The sequence below is a fragment of the Temnothorax nylanderi genome, unplaced genomic scaffold (assembly GCF_030848795.1).
Source record: "Temnothorax nylanderi isolate EJ_2023f unplaced genomic scaffold, tnyl_v1.0 TNYL_tig0010_pilon, whole genome shotgun sequence".
Classification (NCBI taxonomy): domain Eukaryota; kingdom Metazoa; phylum Arthropoda; class Insecta; order Hymenoptera; family Formicidae; genus Temnothorax; species Temnothorax nylanderi.
This window is the reverse complement of record NW_027249072.1, coordinates 2267051-2286299: the sequence shown is the minus strand read 5'-3', so window position 1 is coordinate 2286299 and position 19249 is coordinate 2267051. Positions and strand designations below refer to the sequence as shown.

At 35.5% G+C, this 19249-nt stretch overlaps 1 protein-coding gene across 2 annotated transcripts in view; it reads left to right on the top strand.

Annotated features, from left to right (window-relative positions):
* LOC139787568 (nicotinic acetylcholine receptor alpha7 subunit) overlaps nucleotides 1-19249 on the top strand; it is a 194825-nt gene that overhangs the window by 105466 nt on the left and 70110 nt on the right. For both annotated transcript variants that reach the window (XM_071726751.1, XM_071726750.1), the window contains one exon: nucleotides 17395-17439. Coding sequence is in view for 1 of the 2 variants with exons in the window: in XM_071726750.1 (XP_071582851.1) it covers nucleotides 17395-17439 (45 nt within the window). In the remaining variant the exon portion in view is untranslated. The remainder of the gene's footprint in view (nucleotides 1-17394; nucleotides 17440-19249) is intronic.

The following is a 19249-nucleotide window of genomic DNA, read 5'->3' as shown; positions in this document are numbered from 1 at the left end:
GATATATATGAATATAGAAATAAATAGAGAATAAAATTTAATTATAAAGTTATAAAAATTTCTAGATTTTTATAACTTATTTCGAATTCGATTTGAATAATATTACCGTCATCACATTTTTACAAGCTACAAAATTATTGATTTTGCACTGTAGGTTAAAAGTTAAAAAAAGGAGAAGTGGTTGTCGTATATCTTCATCTTCGCTTACGATGAATTTACACGTCGCGTTTATTTAGCGTTATTAAATCATACTAGGCAACTTTGAACAATGTAATTTATATTAATGGTGGTCGCAAAAGCGTCTTAAAGTCTTCTTAGGGCATTGGAGCCCTCTGCGCGATGGCGTTACAGGGGCATAAGCGGAATTTACTTCGTCACCAAAAGTGAGCTAGAGCGAAACCGCCGGACGGGCTCTTGTGTCTAACCGGAAGTTACACTTGTTTTCGGCAGAGGTCTCGCTTCCCTCTTTCCATCCTCTCTCTCGCGCTTTCTTAGGCTGGTATTCATAGTCGGTTCTTATATTTAAGACCGTCTTAAGTACAATCTTAAGACGTCATGAACCAATCACAAAGCCGTATTAGCATCTTAAGACATTACTTAAGACAGTCTTGAAATAAGAACCGATTATGAATACCGGCCTTACTTCCGTTTTTCTCCTTCACGATACTTGTGGAGTTCTAATCTTTTTCAATGATGTCTAATTGTACTCAATATTATAAGAAGCGAACCCTTCAGAATGGAAGTTTAATGAGTATAAAAATTAATAATTCTTGAATTTCTTGGTATAGAAAAATTAGAAAATTTTTTATGTTTTAAGAGGATTAATTATTAGAGTACTATATGGTCCTTTTTGTGTAAATATACTTAAATATAGTAGTTTCTTTTATTAAATAAATGTGAGCGAGAATAGGAATGTCTCTTTTTATCGTTTGAATATATAGTTGCTGTACCTTTGTATTTTCAATAAGTAAATCATCATTATTACAATGTAGTTTATAATGATCACGAACTATAACGATGTCGAGGCAGTGGCGACTTGATCGGTACTTGTACAAAGCATTCGCGGCACGGATGCTCGCAAAGCTTCCTCGAGATCGAAGAGCCCAAGTTTTAAACGCGCATAAGCGCATCTCTTCGTTTCGCATGCCTTGAGCTGCCAAGAGGTGAATGTTAATTTTTGCTTTAGCAAAGTTTACCAACGCGGGACGAACAAAATTGTCGTAGCAATTTCCCCGGGGTGACGTAAAAGTCTTGTAACAATGCCAGGAGCTCAGGAAATTCTTTTCCACTCGCGCCGCGGAATAATGTTAAACGTGTCGAATCCCGAACGGCGCAATAACATCGCCCCGCGTGGCGTATCAAATTTTTGATACATCATCGACGAGATTCTCATCGACGTGCGATTCGATTCAAACAACGATCTAACTCAACTTCATGATATTTTTGTAAATTTTATTCTAGATTTGTAGTTCTATTTCACACCTTGATCAAAGTATTTTTAAATAATAATACAAATTTAAACGGGAATGTGAATATCCAAAGTAATATTAACTTGCTACAAATACTTTATTATTTATACGATCTCATGTAATTAAATAATGCATAATAAATCTTTTAACAAACTACTGCTGCAGAGTTCATTTAAAGACCGTTTTTTAAAGGACGTCAAGTATTTTAAAATCGCATAATTCTGAGTTAACACATTTCTTTCGCTTCGAGCGGCTCGTATTTTACGTAGATAGTACTTTCGGATATTCCGCAAGATTAACCTCGCGAGCTTAAATCAGACGAGTTGCGGTGGATGCATCGTTTGAGTTACATCTTTGGCGAAACGCATTTCCAGACCGACGAATAATTTTTGTTTTTCCGACAAGCAACTCTAGAGATGAACGAGAATTTACGACCACGTGAAATCAAAATGGAAAACACGAAACATTTTCGTCGTTCTATATAGACAAAATATAACAAACTTCTACAATTAAAAACTCATGCCTCATATCATTTGTTACATAATTACAAAAATTTATTTTAAACTTTATGGATGTTTAATTTGTAATATCTATCTCAAATATAAAGAATATGCATAAGATTAATTTCGGGTTAAATTTCTTATAGTCACAAATTAAGACTTTTAAGAACCAATTGTTGTCAAAATATTATTAAATCAGTAATCAAAATACTATTAAATAGTTCATGCTAAAGTAAAATTTTGCCTTTTATTTCCATGATCATATCGAGATCCGTTGAGACGTGCACGTGGAAGTCAGGCGTAAACGTTAAGGGGGGGGTTTAATAAATGACGTGACCATTATTCGAGTGGTATCGTAGCCGTTTATAGCCTTCAATAACGTGAAGAGCTAATACCGCCGCTATGTTTTCTAAAGAGGTATATGAAGAATTAAAATGAATATCGAGAGCTCGTCTTTTTTAGCCGTTAAATCCGACGATTCCCGAGGCACGTAACGCGATATTAAAAAATGTCCGAGTCGAAGACACTCCTCTATATATTCTCGAGCCGGCTGAAAGGCGCCGGTAATCCCGGCATTTACATGAAAATCGTCGGATCTCGAGTCCGCCGCGACGCGACGGTCGGTTCCGTCGCCGCGATAAATAGCGCGTGCGAAAGATGAAAAAGGAAAACGCGTGGTGGACTATACAGCTCAGGGTTTTATTCCGCTCGGAAATCGTACTATTTTTACATCGAGCGTGAGGGGGAAACCGCACGCTCGTGAAGCCCGTGAATGGTGTACGCTAGCTTTCTCCGCTGTCGAACGGAATTGCTGGATTTGCCGAGTCCCGAGTTGAAGCAGGCTGATGAAAGAACGTAACGAGGACGCGCTTTTGTCCCTCCTCCGTGCGTCGCATTTAGCCACTTTTGCCATGAAAGTATCTTGGAAACGTGGCATGTCGCGCAGTAATTTCGGAGATAAAGCCATACATTACGGCAAACGACGAAATTGGTGCACGCGTTGCTCTACCTCTGCTATTGAGCATACTAAACTTTTTCTAAAGAGTCGCAGCCACGTTATTACGTATAATATTTAAAGAGATGTGTGATCATTTTTGTGTTTTGCTACGAAACAAAATGTAAAAAACGAAACGAAGCTGACCGCACGTGCTGTAATCTATAATTGTAGCTTTTATTTTGATGGATTATGTGTGTGTGCAGCAGCGATATTTAAAAAATAAATCCTACGTTAAATTCACGCAAGACCTTTTAATCAATGGCTGCTAATGCCGCCCGCGTCCGTTCCGTTATTAAAACGCGACCGGTCGCAAAACCGCAATGCGATATTTGCAACCGGCCGTTTATTGACATCGTTTATATACGCAGCTGACACAGCACTTGCATATACCTACCGGTAATATGCAGTCTCGCCGGTATCGCGCGGGGACGACAGAATTAATCCATCTGTCGGATGTCGCGCTTAATTCCCTCCGGGCGCGTACTTTGACGGCTCGCTGTAGAACTCAACAAATCTGATTGAATCAGAGACACGTTTTATTGCCCGTGACGCTAATTTCGATAGCAATTAAAAATACATTTTAATTTCCACTTAAAAGTTCACTTGCGGCACGCGGCAAGTTATTGTTGACGACTTTAGACACGAAATTGGCTAGAGTTGAATAGGGTTTGATATAAACTCGACTCCTATATATATTGTACTAGAAACGATAATTAATTTTTATCAAATATCAAAATATAAAATCTAATATTTTCAATAATCTCGATAAATTTTAGTAAAATATATCTATTTATAAAATTTTTAATTGTAGTTTTCAAAACTAGTAAAGTAATCTCTATATCACTTAGGGAGAAAATAAAATCCGGGATAACTGACGTCACAGTTAGTTCGCGTTACTTCACGTCCGAATCCCTCTAATTAATTAGCAAATTCTTTTCAGTCACCTTGAGTTTCCTTCGCGGTGGCGCGGCGGTCTGAATAATCGAGTGGCTAACTTCGCCCAGCGTTAATATAGATCTCGTCGGTGGTGACCCGTGTGACGGAAACCCCTGGCATTATTCCGAGAACGGTAATAGTCCCTCCTCGGTGAAGTTACGGCAAAGTTTCCCAAGCTGGTGCCGATTAAAAAGCGTGCTCCGTCAAAAATACAATAGAGTTGTGCCAGTTGGTTTGCCGATCGCAAATAAGATTAATCGACGAGGTCGAGGATGTCGAGGGAAGGAACGAAATATCGGGGGCCGATTAATTACTAGAAAAGTTCGCGCTCGTCCCTCCACCATCCGGGGGTACTCGAATAGTCCGCCGTTTTAATAGATTGCATACACACGCGAAAGGAATTTGCCCCGATATTCCAATCTGCCGAAATTTCTCGTTTCCCCCTTTTTTTCGACCGACTTGCCTTAATTGGGCCACGTTGTGCTTACTCGCGCCGCGCAAACTTGCCGCCGGGATTTACATTCGATACGCTCCGTGGTAAATTGAATTTGCTCACGAAATGAATAAAATTCAGAAATCTGGGAACGTGAAAAATTTCACCTTCGCTTCGTTTGGCAGAAAAGAGGCAGAGAAGTGTGAGCAAATTTTGATGCACCGGACACTGCAGTTAGAATATACTATATAACTATATATAACTATATATATACATATAATTTTAAATCAAAAATGAAGATTAATCCGCCAATAATAATTTAAAACAGGAATCTTTATTAAATCGACGCAAGTGGCGAGTAACAATAACGCTTAATCACGACGTTTCGACCCGGGGGTTTGGGTCCTTCTCAAGTGTCTTGTAACAAAAAAAAAACGGTAACGCCTGAATTAGTTGGAATTCTAACAATAGTATGACGGAAACAATTAGATGTCCTATATACCTATAAAATGGCATGGAACTATTGCTCTCACGTGAACATCTTAGGAATACGAAGATTTTGACCGAAAAAGTCATATGTCAAAAGCAGTAATAATTTTAAATTATTATTTTTATAACAATTTGGCATGAATCAGGCAATAAATAAGCGAGGAGCTAAGAGCAAATATAAGTTAAGAGGATAAATCTAATTCTTCTCCATCTTTATTCGAAATTGTGAACTATAGCTAGCATTTTAAAAACGCTTGCGCTCTTAAGCACAAACGCCAATTTCTCCTTCGGAAGGTGCCGTTAACAGTACTTCCGCATGGATTATGCAACATTCCGGGACGCGTTTTTCGTGTCCGGAACAAACTAAGAGAACAGAAGTAAACTCGTTACGACTGCTTGAAAAGGTTCGTTTTCTTCCTTTTAATAAAGAATATACCGTGAAAACTCATTGCTGTGTAAATGCTGTATTATACTGCTTTATTCAAATTTACTACAGAAATAAGAATCGCTCAGACTTATTCGATATTTAAATAGTAAAATACTATATATCAAACTTCAAATTGTTAAGTAAAAATAAAGAAAAATGTTAATTTTTAATTTTACATAAATTTTTGCGACACGAGTTCTTCTTTAATCTGTCATTATCAAAATCGAATGTTGGTCCTCATTTACTCACTCCCCCATATCATTATTACATAAGCGTCACATGATATTCTCCTATATTTAATTGTATTTTACGATATCAGTATTGCGATATCCTACCAATGTGCGCACAATTATATTCGATATATCTAATTACTTTCCAGCGTCATCAATGTATATGTATATCAGATTTGCTATGCGAAGATTTATTCTATATAAATATTGAATATATATAGCTCTCTATTGCAACGACACTGATTTGTATCGCTTTAATTAACAATTTGAGCATGGCCTTGCTGTATTGATTAGTGGTTGGGCTTTTAGATCATGCTCACGACCTAATTCCGGCCGAGAGTCGAACTTTTTTCTGTACTTAGCCGAACTAAGTCATCGAAGCTATCGTCGAAAGTTGGCGGATAAGAAATCCTCTTTCCGACATGATAAATTGCAAAATTGACATGCCAAGTTTCCACTACAATAAACACACAACGTAAGCCACAAATATCTTTTCGCACCAAGAAGAAATAAAAGCACGAAAGTAAAAGTGACGCAAATTGATACCTTTGCCATTTTTATTTGCGACCCTGTATCTCATAGTAAAATGTATCATTCGTCATATGCGGCACTGCTATCTCTAAATGTAATAGCAATATATGGAACCAACAATTTTTCATAATACACTTCGCTATGTTTTTCAATATTCCAGATGGAAAAAAAACATGAAATATCTTAGATCGTATCAAACTTGACCTATATCATTTTTACTTTCAATCATTCATACATGAAACTTATGAAGATTATTCTTTCAATTTGAGTAATATAAATGGATTAATAAATATTAATGTTCGACTAATTTAAAGAGAAAACACTTGTAATTTACTGTCGATTGCAATTCTTTAGAACTCTCTAATAAATGTATAAATGATGGAAATGTTCATTTGAGAGTTTTATTATTTAAAAGTAATTATTGATTCAACATTTTAAATATCCATCTATTGTAGATAAGTATAACTCATTTCAATCTACATTTTTACTACTCATTGTATTAATTTTAAACAAAAAGAAAATTGTATTTCTTGTCACTTAAATATATACTTTGACGTTTTAGTAATTAATAAATAAATAAATTTCTCGCTTTCTGGTCTTAATAAAAAAAAATGCTTTAATAAAATTAATAGAAAATTAAGCGATTATTTAAAATAATTTTTAAGAAAGATGTTTAATGTGTTTATGTAAACATATTGATATGATTGACATTAAGTCTCCGAATTTATTTGACTAGCAAAACTCTTCGTAATATGCAAGATTGAAAGTGACTCTTCAAACGCATCTACTTGACATTTTTTGGAAGCTGTTTCTAATTTTTACAGGGTTTCGAGAATGATATACGTTCAATCGATCAATATACGTTCACTTGATATCAAATTAAATTTTTTTGCTTGAAAAAGGAAACACTCGATCCTTTGTTGGTTACCTGACCGTCTATTCTATTTGACGTTTTATAGCAATCAATGAGTGACCTTTCGGATATAATGAAAGCGGCTTGATTTCCCCTGCAAGTTCTCCAATAAAACGTTCCTCTTATGCGGAAGTATCGTTTATCGAAAACAAGGAATGTTTCATGAATCTCGCCCACCCAAATGCTCTAAAAAAACGTTTGTACAAAAATAGCAGCATTCCATCATTGAGGGTGCTTGGAACGTGCTTTTTTTAAATCTGTATTTACACTTAACTTGTCGCGCATAAATGAGCGCACACGACGATCAGATTTTTCCGCTTACATTTTTATCTAGATACGCTATAAATTATTCGACAAATAAAATTTCGACATTTAATTTTATTTATCGAATAATTTACTGCGTATCTAGATAAAATTTTGCATACAATTTTTGATAAGGAAAAATCCATTCGGATGTTATGTCAAATATCACTGTGGATTTAGATCCTAGCTGGAGATTGGCTAACAAATACTAATTATCTAACTACTATGCCGAAAGATAGTATAATTGAGATACAACGTCTTATCTAGTGCAATGGCAATGTGCGTCATTTCATAAGCGACGAGTTATCACATACGGCATTTAATCGCATGTTTATGTATATGATACATATGGTAATTAACAGCAAACACATATTCGCAGTTCGCAAAATATATAATCGAAATTTTCGATTAATCTACTTGGATCGTTTAATTGTATTTATTAAAATGATTTCTTTTTATCACTAGTTACTACTACGGATATATGTATGCTCAACCCCAATGCAAGCTACATGTTCAGATAAATTATAAAAAAAGTGTTCGCTGTATAATCTTTAACTTAATAGTAATAAAATTAAATTTTGTTAAATATTTTTGTAAAATTAAAAATGTTTAATAGTATGTATCAATTTTCCAAATTACTGACGTACTACAATATACAGAATATATCCGGCATGAAGCGCAGTATATATTTTTCTACAGTTCCCTAATCTTTCTGTCGTCATGTCCATTCGTAACGCGCCATTATCAGCGATCTGTTTGGATGTTTCCGATCAGTCCGTTTAGCTTCAATGCATCTGGTCGATTGCGTTGTTGCAACAATCGACGGGTGACCTTTTCGTCGCAATGGAGGCCACGCGAGAGTTCGCGATTCCGCTCGAATCCTAGCCGGGACACAAATTGGCCACGTGACATTATGGCATTCTCCAAATGACTGTAACACGTTACAGCATTGCTCTCAGCCGTTACATGCATGCACACATAACATCGCCCGTCCCTCCCACTTCATCCTACGCGTCTCGATCTGCCAAACAATGCGCTCAGACCAATGATGAGCTTTCGGAGAACGCTTTCCATGCGTCATACTCGAGGACGCTTGCATGTCCTACAAGTTTTTCATCCGTATGATATACCACGTATTCTGCAATCTAGGAAATGTGAGCGTCGATCGTTCCAATATTTTGTAACATCTCTTTTCATTAATAATTAAAACTAAATATTCAAATAAGAATTAGTGATATAATATGACAATATTTACTTAAATTACATGAATTCACTTATTGTTAGTAACAAAAAGATTCGATAAAGACTCAAATTATTTGTATATAATTTTTATATTACATACATTATTTGTATATATAATTTTTATATTATACTTTGAAACTAATAAATTTTAATTAATTTTGAGATCTAAAGTGTTATTAATCAAATTGGCTGAAAGACCTATTTTTAAAGATTAGAATTGATTAAATAGCTAACTCACGGTTAACAAATTAATTAGAATGCAAATAAGTACACTACGCAAAACAATTAGGGGAGCGCTTTAAAATTTGCAAATGCCGATTTTTAAGAGGCTACATCTCAGCTTGGAGGGATCGTGTAGGACAATTTTTCTTGGCGCGTTTTAAAAGGTGACCTCAACTTTAAGGTAGGTAAGATGACATTGTCCGCCTCATCGAACTGTCTTTTCTGTGAGAACCAAAATCAGGCCTTGGAAAAATCCTGGAAATATTACAACTTTGTAGTCTTCCACGGAAAAAGCAGGGATGGGGTAAAAAATATCACCACACAAGCTTTGAAGTGGAAAACTTTCGCTTTAAAATAGCGCAAAAAACATTGCTCTACCATGCCTAGAAGCCGAGCTATCGGGGTTTATAGTTACATTTTACAAGGTATTGGATACTACCGTCGGCATTCGCGTTATCCAATGTGCACCACGAGGAGATTGCTCGGTCGAATTTTGCACGTCATGTGTATGGCTGTGTGTGTCAGTGTGAAACGTGGTGCGTGTGTATGTGTGTGTCTCTTTGGAGCGTGATTTATGTGAAATTGTGTGTTGAGTGCTTTTTGTTCTTTGGCGTATATGGATCAGTTAATGTTGAGTGTTTGGATGTCTGAATGCGAGTGATTTATTATGCGTGTGTGTGCGTGTGCATGCGCACGCTATAAATTTAAAATAAGGTGTTGCCGCCACTTTGGTGAATTGCTTCACTCGGTCTATCACTCATATTGATGCGTGCTGATGTCAAATGAAGAGATTTTCTGCCAGATCTCTTGAAGGACCCTTTCTAGTTCGGCTAATGTCGTCGGCTGCCTTGGACAATTTCTCAACTGACGACCTATCAAGTCCTCGACTTTAAAGCTTCATCCTTTAAAACGCACCAAGAAAAATTGTCCGACGATCCCTCCAAGCTCAGATATAGCCTCTTAAAAATCGGCGAAATTTGCAAGTTTTAAAGCATTCCCCTCATTGTTTTGCGTAGTGTATTTTGTAGTAAAATTATCGAGAAAATTATTCTTTTTCATAAAACACAGGATATTATTCGATAATTTTAATATGTATAATTTGCACCAAGATGATTGATACTTTTTATTGTTTTGCAGGTATAATCTTCACACATTTATTTGTGTATAAATTGAAAACGATTATAATAATTGCTAGTATAAAGATATCAAACGTACTATTGTATTTGTAAAAAAAAATAATAATATATTTTAACGTCTTATTAACTATCACTACTAGCCCTTATGTGAGTGACGAGGTACCCGGATACCTTTTATGTTTCGACAACGTAAAAAAACCAAATTTTTTTATGCTCTAGTCGCATTAGAGAGTTGCAACTTGATGAGAACTCCTAAATCGATGAATATATTATTTTAGCACTATTTTTGGATAAATTGATCCAACAGGGAAGACGAAGAGATCAAAAGTTGTTTAACATCTTAATTACCCAAGTACCTGGGTATCTCATCACTCACATTAGGGTTAAAATAATTTTTTAATGCTTAATTTGTTCTTTACGTTCAAGTTATAACAAAATATAAAATATCTCTATTATTCTAACATTATAATAATACGGATAGGTATCCTCGTATTACTATCACGTAGCTCAGAATTATGAAATTCCGTATTCGTGTTTCGTCGACGTTACAAATGAGTCACGGGACTTGCGCGTAAATTCCCAGAAACAATCTACTTGATGGGGAATTTAATGCGGCAGCTAATGCAGCCGCTCGATTTATTTGAACTTTCCGAGGAGTATCTCGGGAAGAGACTGCGCGCGCGGCTCTGCGAATAGTTTGAGGTGCTGCAGGTTTGAGGTGTAGCAGGATATATACAGCGGAATGATACCCCCCGGAGACGATTTCGTTACACCGTATCTACATCCGGCTGCAGTATAACTAGCTGATGCGCCATCGTGGCGAGGACGAATTTGCGATTCATGTTCCCGCTGGGGTAGCCGAGAATTCGAACACACGCCAATTCCCTGCGAAGTCATTCGGAAGGTTTCGCAACACCTATTGATTTGGAAATTACTCGGGATCCTGTTCCTCGCGTTCCTGCATTTTAAAGCAAGTCTAACGACCGGACGCGCTCCGAGTGCACATCACCGATTCGTATCTAACACCGGGCCGATTGCGTTTCGTTTTGCAAAGTAACTGACCGTATTAAAGCAAACACTCGATTAAGCGTAAACTATTGAATATAATGGAAGCTAATGCGATCTTACGCTAGGATTGATTAAAATAGAAATTAATAAAATCTTTCTTTACAACTTTAATTATCAATATAAGTAGTTTTAATACGTTTGTGCTAATTAACAAGTCAAATCAGAGCTTATAAATTTAAATTTGCGTTAAATTTTATACATTAATTAGTTTTGAGTACTTCTAACAAATACCAAAATTCAGTATTCAAAAAATTTACGAATTTTGATTTATTTAATTTTTTAATGTAAGTATAAAAATATATTTGAGTATATATCATATTTTTGAGTTATGCAAATATCTTATTTACATTAATTTAATTAAAGATTTTCTATTAAAAGCTTTATCCGAAGTTGTCTATTAAATTTATGTAATAAGGATAAAGAGGAAAAAAAATATCCATTTTCAAAATTAATTAATCAACTATATAAAAGAGAGAGAGAGAGAGAGAGAGAGAGAGAGAGAGAGAGAGAGAGAGAGAAAAAGAGAGAGAGAGAGAGAGAGAGAGAGAGAGAGAGAGAGAGAGAGAGAGAAAAATATGGCCATTTCTATAATTTGCATTACTTTAATTTTAGAGAAAGTTGTAAAATAAAATTTTATAAACAGAAACTTTTTACTTGTACGAAGCTCCGTATAAATATCCTATTACATTACTTTATTTGCAGCACAATATAATAGTGTGCTATGTTCCATGCCACGCAAATGTCCATTGCAACTTGTTTACCTCTATATGCTTCTTGTAAAGCGATTTCATTGAAACAGTCTGTTGTTTTCTGTGATTCTTTTCCCCACCCGCGCAGAGTCCGAATTAACGATTATAAATTTTCTAGGTTCCCCCCCCCCCGCCCCTCCGTTTCGACATTTATGCATTCGAAAACAACGTGGAAGTTGCCCTAGCAGCCTTTTAATATTTTACTGCTGTTAGAACGATCGTTAATATTTCTGGTACACTTGGTTTAAAATCACTGACCCGGAAAGAATACCATCTTTCAACCACTCGCTCATGGTAATTTTATTAATTCCGCCATAAATGTTCCTGCGCTTTTTCGATGTCGAACGTTCTCTGCGCACAAACGAAAATTCGTACGTGGAGATAGCATTCAACCTTGATGCGTTAACGATAGTATTACTATCTTTGACTATTTCGTTACTCGAAAAATCTAGTCGTTGACTGGAATCGACATACCTGTCAGCATACCTGTATCGTGGATTCATCGTAAAATAAAATTTCTCTGCAATCATTACACCAGCCAAAAATAATTATAGTTATAAACTTCCTGATTAAAATAAAATTTTTCTGATAAATTACGTTTCATCACAACACACAATCACAACAACCTCATCTTTCCATCATTTTAAATAAACATTATTTATTTAAAACAAGATTTTAATTTAAACGACTACTGCATGTAGGTAAAATTTGTTATTAAATAAGAAAATAAAAATAAAAAACTTAATATATAAAATAATTTAAATTGTTAATTATAAATTTATTTTAGATCGCGAGATAAAAGGGTCGAAGTATCATTGAGTAAGATACGCTTTTAAGTTCGTCGCGCGCGCGCGCTGAAGTAAATTATGTAATACTATGTTCTATGTTCGTGGTAACTCTATTTACGTTCCAACAATACTTTACGTTACGCTAAGTGCGTTACATTTTGCGAGTATTATCGCTGGCAATTTCTTGGATGGAAATTCACATAATTGCAGTTATCTTCGTAAGCCAATCTAACTTTATAGTAACATATATATTTCTGTTACTCAGTCTCCATGATCCAACTTTAGTTACTTTCGTGGAACATTTAACTTTGAAATTGCAATACGCGCTAGTGCACATTAAATATTTTCATCCCTTGTCATCAATGTATCAGCTCGTATATAAAATCATACAATAAAATAATTTGAGACTCAAGAAATAAAAATATATACATATTTTCAAACTTTTTAATCATATATTTTCATTCCTGTTACGTTTCTCTGAATATATTTCTCAATATCAATCTGTTGTAATAAGAAATTGAACAAAACTATGAATGTATCAAAATTAGTTTCTGTTTAACAGTGTTCTGTTTAGCTTCTGAGTACAATAATCCGCTTTAGAACGCCAATCAAAGCATTATCATTGATCCAATTGTAAATTTCGCACATAAAGAATAATAATCGAGGTCAAGGCGGTTTTAGTGCAAGTATCAACGGGCAGGATAGCTGAATGCACGTGTCGAGAGGAGATACCGGGCCCTCCTTTGTAGACGCAATCGAGCTAGGCGGTTGATTGAAGTGACCGCAATAGTCTGCGGCAGTGTTCAATTTGTCGGGGCAGGTTCTGAACATTCTCTTTGGTCACATAAAATCTGTGCAATCGCGGCTAAACCATATCGCAGGCAGGTCCTAAAACAGTCCTCGGCATAGTTTCCTAATCAGTATCCGGAATATCTACAACATATTGCATAATAGTGCGGTTGTGGAATTACTATACATCCAAATTGCGAATTAATATCCACTTAACTGAAACAAATACTGAACTTCTCGCAATAATATCTAATTTGTAATTAATTGCAGATAAATGCTTAATAATTGAAATCTGTATCGAGTTTCTATTTTCGAAAAACATAGAGATATGTTATATAATCGCAGAAAAAAGAGAGCGAGAGAAAGGGAGAATAAACCATAAAATCAATAATTATTTACTAATGAGCAGTGATTTGTTAAGCTTATTTATAGCTTTTTTCAGAATTATTTACGTTCCTTAATAATTAAATGTCCGTAACAATGTCACAATAGATAAATAAAAGTTTTGGTTGTTCTGTTTCTTGCACTCAAACAATCCTATCGGACTGTTACGTTGCGGTGGAACATTTTTCTCTCTCTTTCTCATTCTCGTTTTAACTACGCGTCAGAAGGCAGCTTGTTAAACCTCCAAGTATTTGCCCCGGACTGCTCGAAAATTCCAGTGGAGGACCCGATGCCCAGAAAAACAGAGTACGTTGGAACAGATCCAGATAATAGCGTGCCGCAAGATTCGACAGTCATCGGGAAAAACGAAAGCGCCGTTACTTTTGGCGCAGAATAAAAATTCTTCCGGGTTGAAAACAGTTAAACTCCGCGAAGCAGAATGAAATCATTGTTTAACTTCTTGATCTGCGCACTTATGTTCTCTTTGTGATTTATAATTTGGGACCCAATTTTTAAATATGTATGTACAAATTAAGAAATTGCAAGCAACTGCAATATATTTCAATCAAATATATGCTGATGAGAAATCGATTTCAAATGTGATAAAAACATAATCGTTATATTATAATTGCTGCTATATAATATAAAAATTTTATAGTCCCGTATAATTCCGCAATCCTACACTGCAGTTAAACTGGCGACAATGTTAGAAGATGAGATGCGGCTATGATCGTGCGCAACTATGGTCCCATTAGCCTACAGGATCGAGCGGGCGCTTGGAGAGCGGCAGAACGGCTGACAATGAAAAGTTTCAGCGAGACGTTAAATTATGCAAGGGAATGCGGCGATGTAATGACCGCGTGAATTAACCTCGACCTTAGATGGAGCTTTGGATGGTGGTTTTTGAAAGGGGTGAGGTTAAACGATAAGATCCAATTATCGAGAAACAGTTTATCTCGCGGACGAACGAAAGGATAAGCCGGCGAGAAACTCAGAGCTCACTTTTCTCCACGGAATGGATCGGGACTCCGAAAACGTCCGATATATGCCACGGGAGAAGAAAAGCCGATTGTTAACTCCATTGATATACGACCGATTTAAAGAATCCCCGAGCTGTCGAGACGGAAATAATTATAAGATCGCTATCGATAAGCATAAATAGTCTGTATCTCGTAACACAGTTCTGAAAGAAATTATAAGATAGAGTACTTTTATAAATATATTATATAACATGGATGTACAACTATTATTACCGTTTTATTAAAATATTTTCTGATGATGTATATTACAAAGAGCAGAAAGATATTCTATCATAATATAAAACCGTTCGGTATTCCTAAAAATATAATCTATTAAAATTTCGACAATTATAAAATACTTGTTGATTATTTTTCGCAACACTGGGGTTTGAGAATTCTTCTTCCGTTATCACAGTATAAAGTTATCTTTCGTGATACAATATGTTATATATTATTTCGTTGTTCCTACCGCTTCTCCATTGTGCGCTTTTCTGATACAAAGATCAATATCCATGTATTGCCGTACATTTCGAGGATATATCGAAGTTCATCTGCGCTGATGCTACCTCCCACGGGACACGGGAATGCAGCTCCCATACAGCACGGGAGGTAAGCATTCCTCGTGTAAGACGGCGCGCGTAATCAGGATAAGAACGCGGTTTGAACATAGGAAACTCGAAAGCTTTACGTGACGAGGCTGATAATGCATGAAGCGGACAAACGAGATTGGAAATTTCGTACACGACGGTAGTAAAAATGTTAGCAATATAGTGAACATGAGCACTATATTGGGGACAGTTTCTACCTTGTATATCAAGAAGTCACAAGGCTCGTTGCATGCACTCATTCATCGCACATGTGTGATATTTGTCTTCGGGATATTTCTCTTGACATACGGTCACGATGTAAAATAAGGCTTTTCCCAAGGAAAATTGCACTATTTCTTGTTTTCTACATTTCCTGGAAGTTTTTATTTTATTCTTTATTTTTCATAAATTCGTATGCCTCTATATTTCCCACTCATGATAAATTTCTTCTTTATTGTAATTTATCTTTCTTTAGAATTTTATAATCATACAGGTATTATATGCTAATTAAAAGTCATAACTAAAAAATGTTAAAAAATTATGAATAATAGTTCGAAAAACCTCAACGACACGAAGAATCTCAGTTATTATTACGTTATATTACAATTTTAGATACAAAATTTAAAAGTTTTTCTATATAAATTTGTCACAAGTCATGAATTTTTCAAACTAAAAATCTTAATTTATACGTTACAGCGTTGAATGTTATTGTATATTATTGTCTATTTCTCTTTAATCCCAGTTTATTAAAACTTTCTATATTTTTTAAGAAATATCAAATAAATTCTGTTGACTAAGACAGTTTCATACACACTGTATATGAAAAACATGAGAAAAGTAATTATAACATGTATTAAAAAAAAAACTTTTATTTGTGTCTCCAAAAGCAAAATGACATTTTTCGAATTCGCATTGGTTGGTCATTTTTTTAAACTGGATCCGACTGGTTCTGACGTAATCAATTTCTCATTCAGTTTTCGGTAACGAATGGGTTACAACAATCTACGTTTTCACAAGAGTTGACGACTTTAATTGGTATACGAAGACTCATAAAAGCTTTGATTGTAATGTTAATTATTTATATACATTGCACTCTCGTGACGCGCATCTGTGAAAAGGTCCTTGAAAAAATATTTCAAGTTTTGTAAAAACATTTTTGTGAAAAGATTTCAGTGAAAATAAATTTTACAAGTTAAAAATAACATTAATACTTACAAGTTACACAATAAAATGTTATCTGACACATAAAATAAGCACTTTGTTAAAAATCTTGTTAAACAAACGCTTTTTATTTAACGGTTAAATTATGTTGTATAAAAGTTGATGTTTTAAAACTTGTTGATTTATGTTGTGTGAAACGGCGATTTGTTTGTAATATTCTTTCTCTCTTTCTCTTTTTTATCTTTTCTTTTAATATAACATAAATTTATGAGCAGAGAAATTTCTCGTAATTTATGGTGCTGCTCGTCCATCTTTCAGCGTGTTCTTTAACACCGCACCGTCCGTGGAAAAAAAGCTCGTCCTCAAGAATTTATTATACTAAATTTGTAATAGTCGCAAAAATATGCGCAAATAGTTTACTTTGCCAACAATGTTCAATTGATTAAATAACGTACTTTGTACGCCATTATCATGCAACTTGACATTCTGAGCAACGAAGGTCCTTTGTCTTTATAAACCTTGTTAAATATACATGCGCTTTTCTGCAGCAATTTTTAATTGCGATATGAAACTGTATAATGAGTAACGAGACCGTTTCTAACGCGTTAATTCGTCTTGCGTCGCACAAATTTCAAACGAAATTCAATCTTGTGTCTATTTTTTAAATAGAAAAGTCTTATACATATTTATAATATTAACTTGCAATATCAAAACTTTGTGTTTTGAAATAAAAGTAGACATTTATACATTATATGTAGAATCATGTCCCAGATTTTTTTCCTTATCTTTTATTCATTATTTTATTCTGCAGTTGATGGATTTGGGTACTTGAAATCTGTTTATTAATGTAAAACCGCATTATTATATAAATATTAAATAATTATTTAGTGAGAACAATTATCTATTGCTGAGATCTATTTTCTTTTTGTTAATGATTTACGTATAGCTTTTACTTAAACATTCAAAACACGTTTTGAAAAAAGCTGTTTAATATAATACTAATATTTAATTATTATTACAGGACGAGAAGAACCAGTTGCTCATCACGAATCTCTGGCTGAAACTGGTAAGTCTTCAAGCTTTCCGAAGTTTTCGATTCGAGGGAAATAAAACGGTTCTTTCAACGTCTTTCCAATTGATAGCTGCCACTTACACGAACGGCACGAAATTTGCCGGAGATACCTCAGTCATTTTTCAAAGGATCTTTTCCGTTCAAGTTAATTGGGTGACTAGTCCTGATAGATTTGTAGTTGTTTCGGGGTAATCCAATTTATCCCGGTTACACATCACCCTGTTTTACTCAACCGTACCAAAATTATTCTCGCATAATAGTTGCGTCATGTAAACCGGACACCGGAGTAAAAACATGTGAGACAAAAATATCGTTATAAACTACATGTGACGTACTCTAGTTACGTACGATTGTACTTTACCATACATTGTATTTATTAACGTTTTTATTTTGTCGTAAAATCGTTATGTCATTATACAATTACGCTGCTTTTTTAATCAACAGTTTCGCATATAGCTTGATATACCTCTATCACATACGAAAGTATTAATTGCAATTTAATCATTCGATCGTTAATGTATTTCAAGGATGCGTGATAGGAAAGCGTCGGAAACACATAGCCAGGTAGAGTAACGAGGTCGGATCGGATTTTTATCGGGATCCGAACTATTAATAGAGTCGCCGCAACAGGTTACTCCCAGAGCACGGGAGGCGAGGGTGCGCCCTTATTAGGACTGCGACGGTGTTTTCTTTAAGAGAGAGTGAGAAAGCGGCTTCCGATCCGTTCGCTTCCGACACGACGCGCGAAAGCCGCTCGGCGTTGTTTATTTTTCTCAGCTTATGGGACGGCTTATGCAAGTTCAATCCCGCATTGCAAGCTCATGCGAGCTTTGCAATGACCTAAATTCAAACATTGACGATTCTACCGACGATCGTTTTCAGCTGATTGACGGATTGCACGCGCATCGGACACGCGAAGCCCTTCGGCGCGGCGCTCCCGACAACTCCAACGACGCCGATGGCGAAGGTCGCGATCGTTACGCTTATTGATTGGCCCTAATCTCCCTGAGCGCGTCCTTAATCTTTCGTCACTGCGAATTAATATTCCGGATTTGCTCGACAACAAAACTTCCGTTAAATTTACCTTAATAATATACACGTTGCTGTCGTCGCTAAATTAACGTCTCGGTGTATCACGTTTGCGTTGTTTTTAAATTTTAATGTAACATCTTAACATATAGTTATGATACCGTTTTCGTATTTTCTTGCAACGTTATTTCACCGCGGCATCTGACAAACATATAGCATTTGCAATTTCGAGGCTACTATCACGTCGAAGATATAGAAACGTCAGCTTCCTTTTCCCACTATTTAATCTTTCCTTCGTGTCTCGTGACGGTCAATGCATACGGAAGTAACACGCAGCTGCATGTGACTCAAAATGCTGATATGTTTGCAAATATAAATCACGTGGGTAGAGAGATATTCAAAGAAACATTCGACATCCGAGTATCGATATAATGTTGTATATTTCCCGGTAGCGTCGCTATCAGATGCACTTGTGTCGAATCCCAAGAAGAGAGCCAAAATTAAATCTATCTTCTAGGAAGAACGGCATACACTTTACTTTTCCATGATCAAAATGCACAGATTGTGCATCTGTAACATCGAGAGGTAGCTGGAACGCGTTTTATCTAGATCGGAAATAATAGAGGTCTATGAGAAAACGTTCGTACTTTTGGAGAAATATAATAACAACTTTTCCCTTTCTGAAATAAGGGACAGACGCAAAGAATTCGAAATTTAAAACTCGCAGCGTTAATTCGTTAATGATTTACACGATGCTATGCTCTAACACAGCTCG